Genomic DNA, 12415 nt, shown 5'->3' on the forward strand with positions numbered 1-12415 from the left:
TAGACTCTAGAAGAAGTGATTTGGCTGTGTAAACTCTCTAATTGGTACCTCAAATATACAAAGGCTACAACTTACTACCCAAGCTATATGTTTGGAGGCAAACAAGTCCTAAACTTTCCATGCAAATAAGTCCACTTATCATCCATTCTACCCCAACCAGGTTTGGTTCAACCCGACTCAACTCAAGAGGATGTTACATTAATTCTCTAAGAAAACTATTAAATTGAAGTGATAAATATTGATCATATACAAATGGTAAACACAAAAAAAATATTTATTACTTATTAAAATAAAAAACGTGACAAGTATTTTGAAATAAATATTATCTCAAGTGCGATAATTTTATGGAACAGAGTCAGTAATTAGTAATTTTATTTGTTTTACATATGTCAAATTATGTTTAAACTCATTTGAGTAGATTTAGGATGTTTATGAACTATATAAAGTTAATTTCCAACAACTATGTATTAAAATTTGCTCACCAATAAAATGTGAGAAGAGAAAGCGGAATTTATTCATTACTAATTTACTATGCAATTTGTAAATATCCATATCTTTAATTAGATTAAGGAACAAAATAATCTTATATTGGAAGAAAGACCAAGAGAAAGGCAATGAGAGAAAGTAGATCTAGAAATTAATTAATGTATAATAAAACCACGGCAATGGCACGTGCATACATCATCTTTATAGACTTGGAAAAAAGAAAAAAAAAAACAATAATGGAAATTAGAAAATGTGTGCATACTCACACACAAAATAATAAAACAAACTTCAAAACCAAGCGACTCCACTATCTCCATCTCCAACCCACATAAAAGATTCTGGCGTGCACTAACCACTTATAATAATCCTTCCTCATGAACCGAGGCATATCTCTCCAATCCCTTTTTGCCACGTTGTAATCACTTATATAAAGACGTGTGGTCATGTGAAGCATTATTGGACGGTGAGAAAGGTGTTAGTGACTAATTGCATACTCTCACTTTTTTTAATTTAATTAAAAAAAAAAATCCCCGAAGGAAAAGAGAAAACAAATATTACTCTCAACATAATACCCTTAGAATAGCAGTTCCTTAAATCGAACTTTATCAGTAAAATTATTATCGACAAAGTATTACCAAAATACTATTCTCGGTTCGATCCTTAATATCCAAAGGCATAAAAAAAAAAGAAAAGAAAAAATATTACCTCTTCTAAGAAATAATTATTAACGGAGACAAACCCCAAATGGAGATTAAAAAGAAAAAGAAAACTCTATTCGAATTATTTCAGATATTGGGTCGTTAAAAAAAAAAAAGCAATAACATTAAGATATATAGTCACGTAGACACTGGGGTTATACAAAAAGAGCCGTAATGGTAGCTAACACGCAACCTAGCCTAAGTTAGATGGGAAATGGTGTCTATAAAATTTTTTTATCCTAATAATATAGCGAGGGAGGGAATATATCTTTCAATAGCGGACGTGTCATAAAAGGTTTAGTTTTTTTGTCATAGACTACACTTCATTTTAGTTAAAAGGAAGAGATGCAAAAGCAAAAGCAATTAAACATTTTGAGCTAATAATTGTTTAAAGAAAAAGAAATATGAGAATAATAATAATTATAAAAAAAAGAGCCTTGTTCTTGTATGTAACTATTACTATTATATAATAATAATAATATTTGTAGGTGAAATGTGTCTCTTTCTAACAACTAATTAAGGATTTTTATTTTTATTTTTTCTTTTTAGTTTTTCTTCCCTACCCTTTTATTATTTTTCTTTTAGTAGCTTTTAAATCGATCTTTGGTGATTGATGGTAGCGGCGTTGTTCCTTGTTTTGGAGTGTAAGAGAAGTGAAATTTGGGGGACTACCCATGTGACATGTATGGTTGTTTACATGACATAGATCGCATGTTAGTTTGGGTTTTATCTGGCAAGGGCCCATTCCAACATCATAAAAGTCGGTTTCCAATGTACCTAAATCATATAAATACTATATTTTCTTTTGCTTATTTTATTAATTATAGTTACAATTCAGTATTAAAAATCAATCATATATAGTCCATAGAAAGAAGTTTTTCATTTTATACCTAAATACATTTTTCCCATTACACTAATTTTCAGGTATAATCTTTTCAAAGCATAAGGCTTAAAATTTTTTACCTTTTCAATAAAACTGTGAAGCTATTTTTTTATTGTACTGTATATAAGCTGATTGGAAAATATTTTTGACGAATACGGATTTGACAAATAAAATGCTACGAATGTATTATACTATTCTTTTATTAGCCCATTGATTTTATCTAAAACCCTAAGAAAAAAACAAAGGAGGGCGGACCTCAAATTCATCATATGTATATGAATTTAATATTTCAAAAATCTGGACGTTAAATATTGATATATAAATTATATGTATGTGTACGCAGAAAGCTATGAGAATATATATTGTAAAGCTAAAATGGAAGTTGGTTGATGCAAGGAGCCATCGAATGATAAAATATATAAAAGAAAAATAGAAAATTGATAGGAGAAATTAAGTCAACAAGCATAAAAAGCCAAGTGGAAAGGTCAGCAAAAGAGACGTATTCTTTGTGCCCTCTCTTTCATTTTCACAAGAAAAAAAAAATAAAAAATGGAATTATCTACAAAAAAAAAAAACATTGTTAGGCAAACGTCACATTCACTTCTTCTTCTTCTTTTTTTTTTTTTTAAAAAAAAAAACAACTTAAATTTAATTATTTATTAGTTTTATTTTTGCAAAATTAAGATAAACTCTCTTCTACGTGTACATAGTCGTAAAAGATAATGTAACTTTATGTCTTCTTCATATATTATAATTTTAGTATATAATAAAGAAAGAAACAAGAAATCCGTGAATTTCGCCTAACCAAAGCAACCGACTTCGATAAGGAAGAGAGAAAAAAAAATTAAAGAAAAAGTTTTAATTAAACATTTTTGTTATTAAATAAAAAGAAAACACTAATTAACGACCACATTCATGACAATGACTTTGGTCCATTAAGGGAGTGAGAAAAGATATGCAGTGTGCATAAAATTTCAAAAGCATCTTTGATTTTTATTTAGCATTGGCTAAGCTTCATTCTTTGTTTTTGCTTTCTTCTCTTTCATATTATTTAAATATAACATTTTCTTTGTTGGCTTTCACTTCTCCAAAAAGCCAAAGATTTAGATGCTTTTCTTCCTATTAATGATATGACTTAGGACATTGCCCCTAGCTACCAAGTATCACTACCAACCAAAACTCATTAAAAATATAAAATTAAAAACTTTTATTTTATTCGGTAAAATTAATTATTTTAATAACCGCAATCTGGTTCAATAGTTATTAATCGTTTCATCAAACGTTATAGGATTAATATTTCATAATCTGTTCTTTTAAATTTTAACTAAATACTACATCACTTAACATTATAAATATGAGAAATAACGACTCAAAATTATATAAATTCAAAACACAGTTCAAACATTATTACTCGATGACAAAAGTTTAACATCATTAATTAATATTTCTAATTTTAGAATAATATGGAATTAATACTTAAAATATCAAATTTTTGTTTCACACTATGAGAAAAAAAAAATTAAGATCTTAAATTTTAATATTTAGCCCTCACTTTTAATAGTTGTCAATGAAGAATCTTTTAGGCGTGTGAGACACTATATTGCAATTGGCTCTGGTTTTACTTATTTTGGATATAGATGAATTTGATGATTTGTATTATTATTATTCTTTTATTAGTGAGCATATTGCATGTTCATCACTGCAAATTGTCAAACAAAATTCTGTGGATTTTATTTAAGTTTTCGGACACGTGGAAAGATCTTGGACGTGGAGGATTAGTTGGGCTAGTTGTGCATGTGGGCCTCTTTTCCTTTCTTTGGTGTAAGATTTGATGTATCAGTGTCGCACAAGGTCACAAGCATTATTAGAGGTGGTGCATATAGAACATTAATCTGTCAGCAACGGCCCATCTTACTGATTAAAAATTAAAAATCTTATCTGTTTTTTTTTTTTTTTCCCCCTAATTTCTATTTTCTAACAAAACTTCCATTTATTTATTTATTTAATTTTACAAGCCATGTTCTTGCAATCATTTCATTTTTATTTTAGCATTTTTCTTGCAAGATCCAATCATATTATGCCACGTCTCCTTTCTATGCGATAGCTTGTGAAGCTTAGTCTAATCATGCGATATGGGTGGTAATTGCAAGATTTTGATAGATAAGGCAATGATTTAGACCCTTCTCATCATCCATTTTTCTTACCGTGAAAATTGTAATTCTTCACGTTATATTATTGAAAATATTTTTTCATTATTTTCGTCGGACCCACTGTAAATGAAAAACTATAATATCCTTAAAAAATATTTTAACAGTTCAAATACTGTATTAATGTCATACTAAAAATATAATTATAAATATACACAAGACGCATCAGACAAAAGTCAATGTTGATTTGTTTTGAAGAATTTAATTTTAATTTGTCTTGTCAAATATAACAGAAGCAACATTTGCAATATTTTACATAGTGCTCTAGGGATATTTCAGCTTGGGGTTAAATTCATACTTCTTAGACATCTTTTTAGGAATAAAAAGTTGGACACTTCACATTGATGTGTATGGTAAAAGAAGAACCTAATCAATTGATGTGATAAGCAAATGCATGACCTAATTACTGTATTACATGGAACAAATAAAAGTTTTATTAGTGTAAGCAACTAAGGATTGGTAAATATAACCCTAAAAGGGATTGCAAAGAGTCTCTCAGTGGAAATAATTTTGTCTATATGAAGAAAATTATTGTTATCTATGGCTTCTTTTGTTTGGTTCTCTAATTGATCACATGTTTATGATATTATTATTATTATTATTATTATTATTATTATTATTATTATTATTATTATTACATCAAGACCAATTCTATAAATCACTATTGTCTGTGTTCTTTTCAAACTAAGTGTGCTGTGAAAATTTATGAATAAAACTTTTAAAAGTCTAATTATGTGATAAAACACATTGTAAACAGATAATTATATTTATGACTCGCGCCGTAACTTTTTTAATGTCTGTCAAATCAAATCGAATAATATTCACATAAACAGTCATCTATTAAAACACGAGATGATAAAACTTTTAAAGAGAAAGAAAAAAGTGAGAGGGGCCTAAGAGGCTAATCAGTGTGAATGTTTAATCTTTTATTAGTCAGTTCATCAGTCAGATAGATAAGGCTTTAGTTTGGATAAAGAAATGTTCAAATTAAACTTTTCTTAATCTATCCTGTACAGTACAGAGTTGAAAAACTTGCAAGCCTCCTTCTTCCCTTTTTCTTCCTTCTTATTCACTTATTTTCTACAATTGCCTCTTCCACGGATATGGTAGGCAGCTAAAGATGAAGGTTCCCTTTTTTTTTTTTTTCTTTTTTGGCGGGTGATAAGAGTTTAGATTCCTAATATTTTGGGTCACCAATTAAAGAGTCAGAAATTGAGGCATAAGTCAAATAAGAAATTGCTAGGGTTAGGGTTATGGATGTGATACATTTGATTGCAAATTAATGAAATAAAGTTGACAGCAGATGTTGATTGGCTAACGACTACATAATATGGACCAGATGAACCTAAGCCACAATTTAGGGGAATTAATACTGTTATATGCAGGTCCAATTTTGAATTTGGACATAAGATTGTGCTTAAACCCACATTTTCTTGGTACATGCATGATTAGACCATTACCTAAGAAAGAAATGTGCAAAACACTACTAGAATCAGGTTCTGTAATAAGGAGCAATAATAATGATAGTAAAAAAAAAAAAAAATCCTTTGATTTTGATTGATGACAAATTGTGCAATTAATGCCCAAGAGATGAAATGTTTTGGAATAAATACTACCATCATTGCTGGCCAAAATTTGATCACATATCTTGCTTTTCGCTCTCTCTCTCCCTCTCTCTTCCCCTGTCTTACATGTGAAGCAATATGTACTTATTAGGTGGCTCAATACAATTATGCAAATAAAATTAGAATTTAAGCACACCTCAAAAGTAAATTTGAAAATCTACATATTACAAAGGAAGATTAATATAGTGCACGAAACTATTTATATATTGAGTATAAATAAGTCTTATTTGTTAATAAAGAAAAACAGTACATACTCAGTTATATTTAATATGTAACTAAATTAAATAATTTTAAAAGTTTATAATTTTGTCACTTATATCACTTAATATTTAAATTTCAAAACCTAAATTAGGAATAAAAATAGTTCAATTGAGATCACTGTTTGGCAGTCTACTTGAAAGGAATCGATAAGACTAGTACTGCGATAACAGTTTATATAAAATCCATCGAGTTATGGTTTTGAATCGATACTAATGATTCAAGTGCCTGGAGTCTAGGCAAATCCATTTTTTCCCAATGATCATTTCATTATGAAAATAAATCTTTTTGTCAAATTAATAACTTGCACTGTTCATTCACCAATAGTAATCATTGCATTTTTTATTTTTCCAAATTTTTACATGCTGGAATAACATTTGAGTTATCTTTTAAAATTTGACTAATACTGAACGCGTTTATATTATTAGAATGATTTAAATATTTAAAAAATTGTCTCTAACTTTTACCTACTTTAAATGACTCTTGACTGAACCAAATTTAAAAATTATTTAAATGTGAATTAACCTAACTTGACCATTTGATTAATGATTTTTTTCTAATATTTATTATTTGAGCCAATTTAGGCAAAATTCTAAATCTATTTGGTTGGACAAGCTGTGCTCTTGTGTGAGGATAAAAAAATCATGAATTCTCATAAGAAAAAGTCTTCCTTTTAGGAAAGGAGAGCCGAGGGGAGACTTTTTAATGGGCTGTGACTTGGGCCTGCTATTTATGTTTCGACTATAGATCAAGCTAATTAAAGGACTTAAGGCCCATTGACTATGGACCAAGTCCAGGTTTCTCTAAGCCGCCCAGCCCATATCCGTAGTAAGGCTCGTCGTTAATTCCTGATACTTTAACAGTTTGCTGACTTCCCAGTTTCAGATCAGGCGCCAAAATTGAGCAACTAGAAATGTGGATCGCCGGTTGCGTTTGTTTGGCATTTGTTGTCGCTGTTAGTGCCTTGCCTCAGGAACCGAAGCTTGGTTCTGCTCGTGTCGTTTTCCAGGTTTTGCTTTCTCTGCTCTATCGTGATTTTTGTTGCTTACGCTTTATAAATTTCTCCTCCTCAAATTCCTTAATCCTAATTATATTTCATTTTTTGACATTACTTTTGCAAATAACTTCTGATTTTAGACTAATTATGGCGACATTGAGTTCGGATTCTTCCCTTCCGTGGCGCCCAAAACTGTAGAACACATTTTCAAGCTCGTTCGACTTGGATGCTATAATACGAACCATTTTTTTAGGGTATTTATTAATAGAACCTTCAAAAGAAATAGAGGGTATAGTATTTGGTGTGGTAGTAATGAGAAATTGTTTATTTCAGGTTGATAAGGGATTTGTAGCCCAGGTGGCGGATGTTGTAGGTGGACGATCTGCCCCAATGAATGAAGAGCAAAGAAAGGAAGCTGAAAAGACTGTCATTGGCGAATTTAGTGATGTTAAGCATGTGAGAGGCATTCTTTCAATGGGGAGGTGATTTCTTCATCATACATTTTTTTAGCATTTTAGTCTTGATCACTTTCTTTTCCATTGCTAAAATTCAAAGCATGTCCTTGTTTCACTGCTACTTTAACTTGAAAAATAGTAGAATCTTGGTTGTTGTGTTTTGTCTACTAAATGATAAAACTGTGTGCTGTATTTGTGTTTATCAAGTTAACTGTGATCAAAGCAAAGTGATGAGGGTTGAAAGCCAATTTTTGGTAAAATTCAATTAGATATTGCTAGGGGAAGAGCTCTTTTGGTAACATTGGTTTAATATACTAAAACAATTTTTTATTTTCTTTGATGGAGATATTCTGATCCAAATAGCGCATCATCTTCGTTCTCAGTACTTCTTGGAGATGCACCTCATCTTGATCACCAGGTATGCTAGTTTGACTTGCCAAATTTTGTTTCAAAAATTATTTCACTATGTCAATCTGATTATGAAACTGTTAAGTTTAATCTCTTCAGTATGCAATATTTGGCAAAGTTACTAAAGGGGATGACACACTGATAAAGCTTGAGCAGCTACCAACTCGTCGCGAGGGAATCTTTGTAATGGTACTCTTCTGTTATGCTTTTAGTCTAGTTATGTTCAGTTGAATTATATAGTAATGGAATATCTGTGAATCCTTCCAAAAAATGTAAACGTAATACGAGAACTTGTCTGCAATTTTGCAATAATTGAAAATTTTCCGCACTTGCACATTCATAAGGTCTCTGCAATTATGAAAAATTTTCAGATAGAATGTTAGGTAGCAGTAATGCATGTATCAAACCTGATGCTTTTTTTTTTTAACCATCTGATGTACTTATGCAAGTACAAATTCAAGTGCTTTTTCTGGGATGTTCTTTCTTCTTAGTAGATTATATTGACCTCGAATTATCAACCATGTGGCCACTGCTTCTTCAGCACTGAGCTAATTATTTTCTGTTTTCTCCCCTCTCTTTTTCAGCCAACTGAGCGCATCACAATTCTTTCATCGTACTACTATGGTAAGCATTAACCATGTTTAATTAAATTGTTGATAGTATTTTATTTTTAGCAATTTCTTTTTAACATTTATAGAATTTAAGATGGTATAGCAAATGATCCCTTGAGCTTGAGATGAGGACCCTTTTTCACCCTCCAAAAGATTCTATTTATTAGTGGTTATTGTGCAGGGTTAATCATGTTATCAATGTTTAAGTGCTCCAACTGGCCTTGTTTGTATAAGGGTTTTCGAAATCATGAACATCAGAGTAAGGATATGGTTTTCCATATAAAATTTTGAGTTAGGCGAGAACAATCTTTGGAAAATAACAAGCAATCCTGTGGGAAATTCCTTAATGAATTTGGTAAACCATATAGAGAGCTACTTGGACTATGGTTTTTTTTTTTTTTTTTGAGAAATTACTTGGGCCAACCATAGTAGTTGTTTGAATTCTATGAGACTCATATCTCTTGATGCATAAGTATTGGTTTCTTTGTGAATATACCTCTGGAACTTTTTGTTTGTGCTGTGTTTGTTATGAACTTATGTACTGATCTCATTCTTAATTTCTTACAGAAGTATTGGGACTTGTTCATATTATTAGCTAGGAGCAAGGCTAGATACAGGCAACCGCTTAGGTTCAAAAGAATTTCCCAAATAGCAAGTACTTCAGTATTGTGAACAGAAAAGCCCATGTGCATTAATAATGGCAACCGAGACAGGCCATGCGTAGGATAGTTTAAGAACTTATTCCAGTCGGTTAATTAAGGGTATCTAATTTGTAATAGTTCTCCCAAATCTTAACTCATATACTTTAAGAAGAAGGATTCTATTTTACATTGTTGGAACTCTGAAGTGTTCAATTTATGACAAGTTATGCGGGGGATAACTTGATTTACACCCAAATGGTTTGCTTGAATGACAATGCTTATATGATTAGCAATAAGACTACTTGATGACCATAGTATTTTGAAAAGAACCTTGAGCACCAAAAATCTCATTAAAATTAGGTAAATAGCAAACCGTTAGTTATAAAAGAAAAAAAAAAAAAAAGAAATACAAACATTGGAAATATGTTCTTATCTTTAGCATAATGGACTAACTTCTTCAGATTTTATTAATTGAATCAAGGCACAGAGTAACATGAAGAGAGATGGGATGTTCCTATAGGTGTGCATGTGCACTTATGTGCAAAAGAAGTTTATGTGCAGATTTGAAAAGGTCAAATACAACTAGAGGAGAGAACAGAAACATTACATGGGTAGTAAGGAGTTTTAAGGGAGAGTTTGACCAGTCTTGAACAAATAAGATAACTGATTTATCCTTGCACGTAAAATGTCTAAAATCATATGAAATTTAAGAAAGATGAGATTTATGTATCTCTTTTACAGGAAATCTTATCTTAGAATTCACTAATATAGCTGAGTCTAATGCCTAGGAATTGCTCAAGATATAATTAATACAGAGGGATACCTATTAAAATATCATGAATAAATCATGCTATGTTGTTATAATTAGCAGCCAGCTAAATGTAACCAGTAATCTTACTAATCAAAAGACATCAAGATGTTTTCAGCTCAAATATAAGAAGCATGTTTGAAGTGTATTATATCATCTTAAGGACATCTGCTCAAATTTCTTTATCGACAGAAATTAGCATGGCTAATTTGGTACAAAGGTTTTTTTACTGATTGTTGTTCTTCTTTAGATATTGAGATAGACACATGTGAAGATGAAAGATCGATTTTGAGAAGGAGACTTGCTGCATCTGCTGTTGAAATTGAGAGACAGGTAATTAAACATATTAGTGTACTTGGAGGAGAGGTGATGTTTTTTGAATGAACTATTCCTCATTTTGTGTCAATATGCAGAGGATGAAATGCTTCCCGTGATTTTGTTGGCATGGTCTGGGTCATCAAGGAGAAATGCTATGTTTAATGTAAGTTATGTAGAGTTTGTGTTGTTTGTACAGAGTAAAAAAAAGAACTGTGTGCTATTTTCCAAAGAAGCAACTTTACAACCCGTGAGTTTTTTCGACTGCCAATAAAAATAAATAAAAAAAAAAAAGTTATCTTATATACAAACTAGATTAAATGCAAATCTACGTGTTTAATTTGTTAATTTTGAGACTAAAATTTGAGAGCCTGAATGTTAAATGTTGGGTCTGGTGCATCTTGCATGCATGACTAACTTTTCAAAAATTTTATCTGTTTTTTACCTCAGTTACCAAGTTTTAGTTTTCCTGAAATTTTCCAAATTTTCAATGGTCATGGAGAAAGGTGAGGTTGAGCATTGGAATATTTGAAGTGCATGATGCACATGCCATTTAGGCCCATTAGAAAGCTGAATCGAACATCAGAAGGTCTGAGACATCAGAGAGGTGAGTTTACATGAGAAAATTGAGTTATTTTCTCATCCGAAATGAACATGGAGGAAGCCTGAGCTGAATATAAGAAACATTGAGTCACATGAAATACACGCAGTTTTCAAAACCTAGAGTAGCATGCAGCTAAATCCAGAATTGTTGGAAAGAACCCGAATTTTCCTTTGTAACATTTGTTTGGTATGATTCATTGACTTTAGGTACTTAGGGCCCTACAATAATATGGTATTAATAATCACATGGTTGATCAGGTGCAGGAAGCTATGATTTAGAGACAATGACTATGACTACCTTTCATTAACCGTTTCATTTGTCTGAATTATTGTTTGCACCACATAATATCACCACCAATCTGAACATGAGTTTTCAAATTCCAACTCACAAAACATGACATGTGCTGCCTGCCTCAGGTGTAACCAAACTAAGTTTTTGATTAGTTAGCAGAAAATGGATTTTCTGTTCTCTATTGATGCTTTGCATATGCTGAATCACTCTCCTTTTTTTGTTTGTTCGTTAGTTTTTGTTTTTAAGCATTTAATTATTGAATTCTTTACTCTTACAATTGAAACTTCATGATGAAAATTACTATTTGGCACTTGAGTTGCAAACAATTGGCTTTGGTAACATTTCAAGATACAGTGCTTAGTTGTTCAAAATAATAATTTAATATTGAAAATTAAAATATCTAGTTATTAAAGTACGGTCCTTTATTCTCTAGCTGCCAATAATTAACTGCTTGCCTCATATTGTATTGCTGTTAGAAATTAGAGTATTCTTGCCAAAGATGAGGCACTATTTTCATTTTTTCATATGCTAAGTTCTCGAGTTGGGGCTTGTCTTGCCATTATGAAATGATTTGATATAGATATATTCGTGGCTTTCGTGGAGATTTATACGCTTAACTGTCTTCGAATAGAGACAATAAGGGAGCAAAGGGCACATGATACTGGGAGTTTTACCCCTGACTGATGACATTCACTCGCAAAGTTACCTAGATCATGTGGCTCCTATTATCACCTTTTGACAAATGATTCCCATAATTTCATGTTTTTACTTCGCTGCTTTCTATGTCATTTTCAGTCTTAGGATGCATCTTTTCAGGACTTTCAGATAGGGATATTCAATTCCAGTTTCGGTTTGATTTTTTGAGAAGAATTGGAACCAAATGATTTGAATCTCACTTTATCTGAATACTTATTAGTAAATAGTAATGAAATTTTTATTTTAAATAACAAAAATATGATAGCAGTTCAAACTAAATAGTATATTTAAATAAATATTTACAAATCTGTTTTTGGTTCGTTTCCAACTTGGTTCAAGTCGGTTCTTGGGTTTAGTTCAGTTTACGAAGAACCGTCGACGCAGCTACTTGCAAATATCGTCAGTAAACCGTACAGGGAGCATACCACATGG

At 31.1% G+C, this 12415-nt stretch overlaps 1 protein-coding gene across 5 annotated transcripts; it reads left to right on the forward strand.

Annotated features, from left to right (window-relative positions):
* Positions 1–7007: 7007 nt before the first annotated feature.
* LOC105630411 (Cyclophilin-like peptidyl-prolyl cis-trans isomerase family protein) lies at positions 7008–11230 on the forward strand. Of its 5 annotated transcripts, none has more exons than XM_012212219.4 (9): positions 7008–7166; positions 7295–7408; positions 7488–7636; positions 7955–8027; positions 8117–8206; positions 8602–8641; positions 10328–10410; positions 10491–10558; positions 10843–11230. In XM_012212219.4, the coding sequence occupies exons 1-8, from the start codon at positions 7071–7073 to the stop codon at positions 10509–10511; spliced, it is 666 nt and encodes a 221-aa protein (XP_012067609.1). In that variant the 5' UTR covers positions 7008–7070; the 3' UTR covers positions 10512–10558; positions 10843–11230. The 5 variants fall into 5 exon arrangements, with proteins under 5 accessions (XP_012067609.1, XP_012067610.1, XP_012067608.1 ...); XM_012212220.4 differs by having other exon boundaries at positions 10895–11229; XM_012212218.4 differs by having other exon boundaries at positions 10899–11229.
* Positions 11231–12415: the final 1185 nt, after the last annotated feature.

This window comes from Jatropha curcas, chromosome 5 (assembly GCF_041381405.1).
Source record: "Jatropha curcas cultivar XTBG-Jc1 chromosome 5, XTBG_Jcur_1.0, whole genome shotgun sequence".
Taxonomy (NCBI): Eukaryota; Viridiplantae; Streptophyta; class Magnoliopsida; order Malpighiales; family Euphorbiaceae; genus Jatropha; species Jatropha curcas.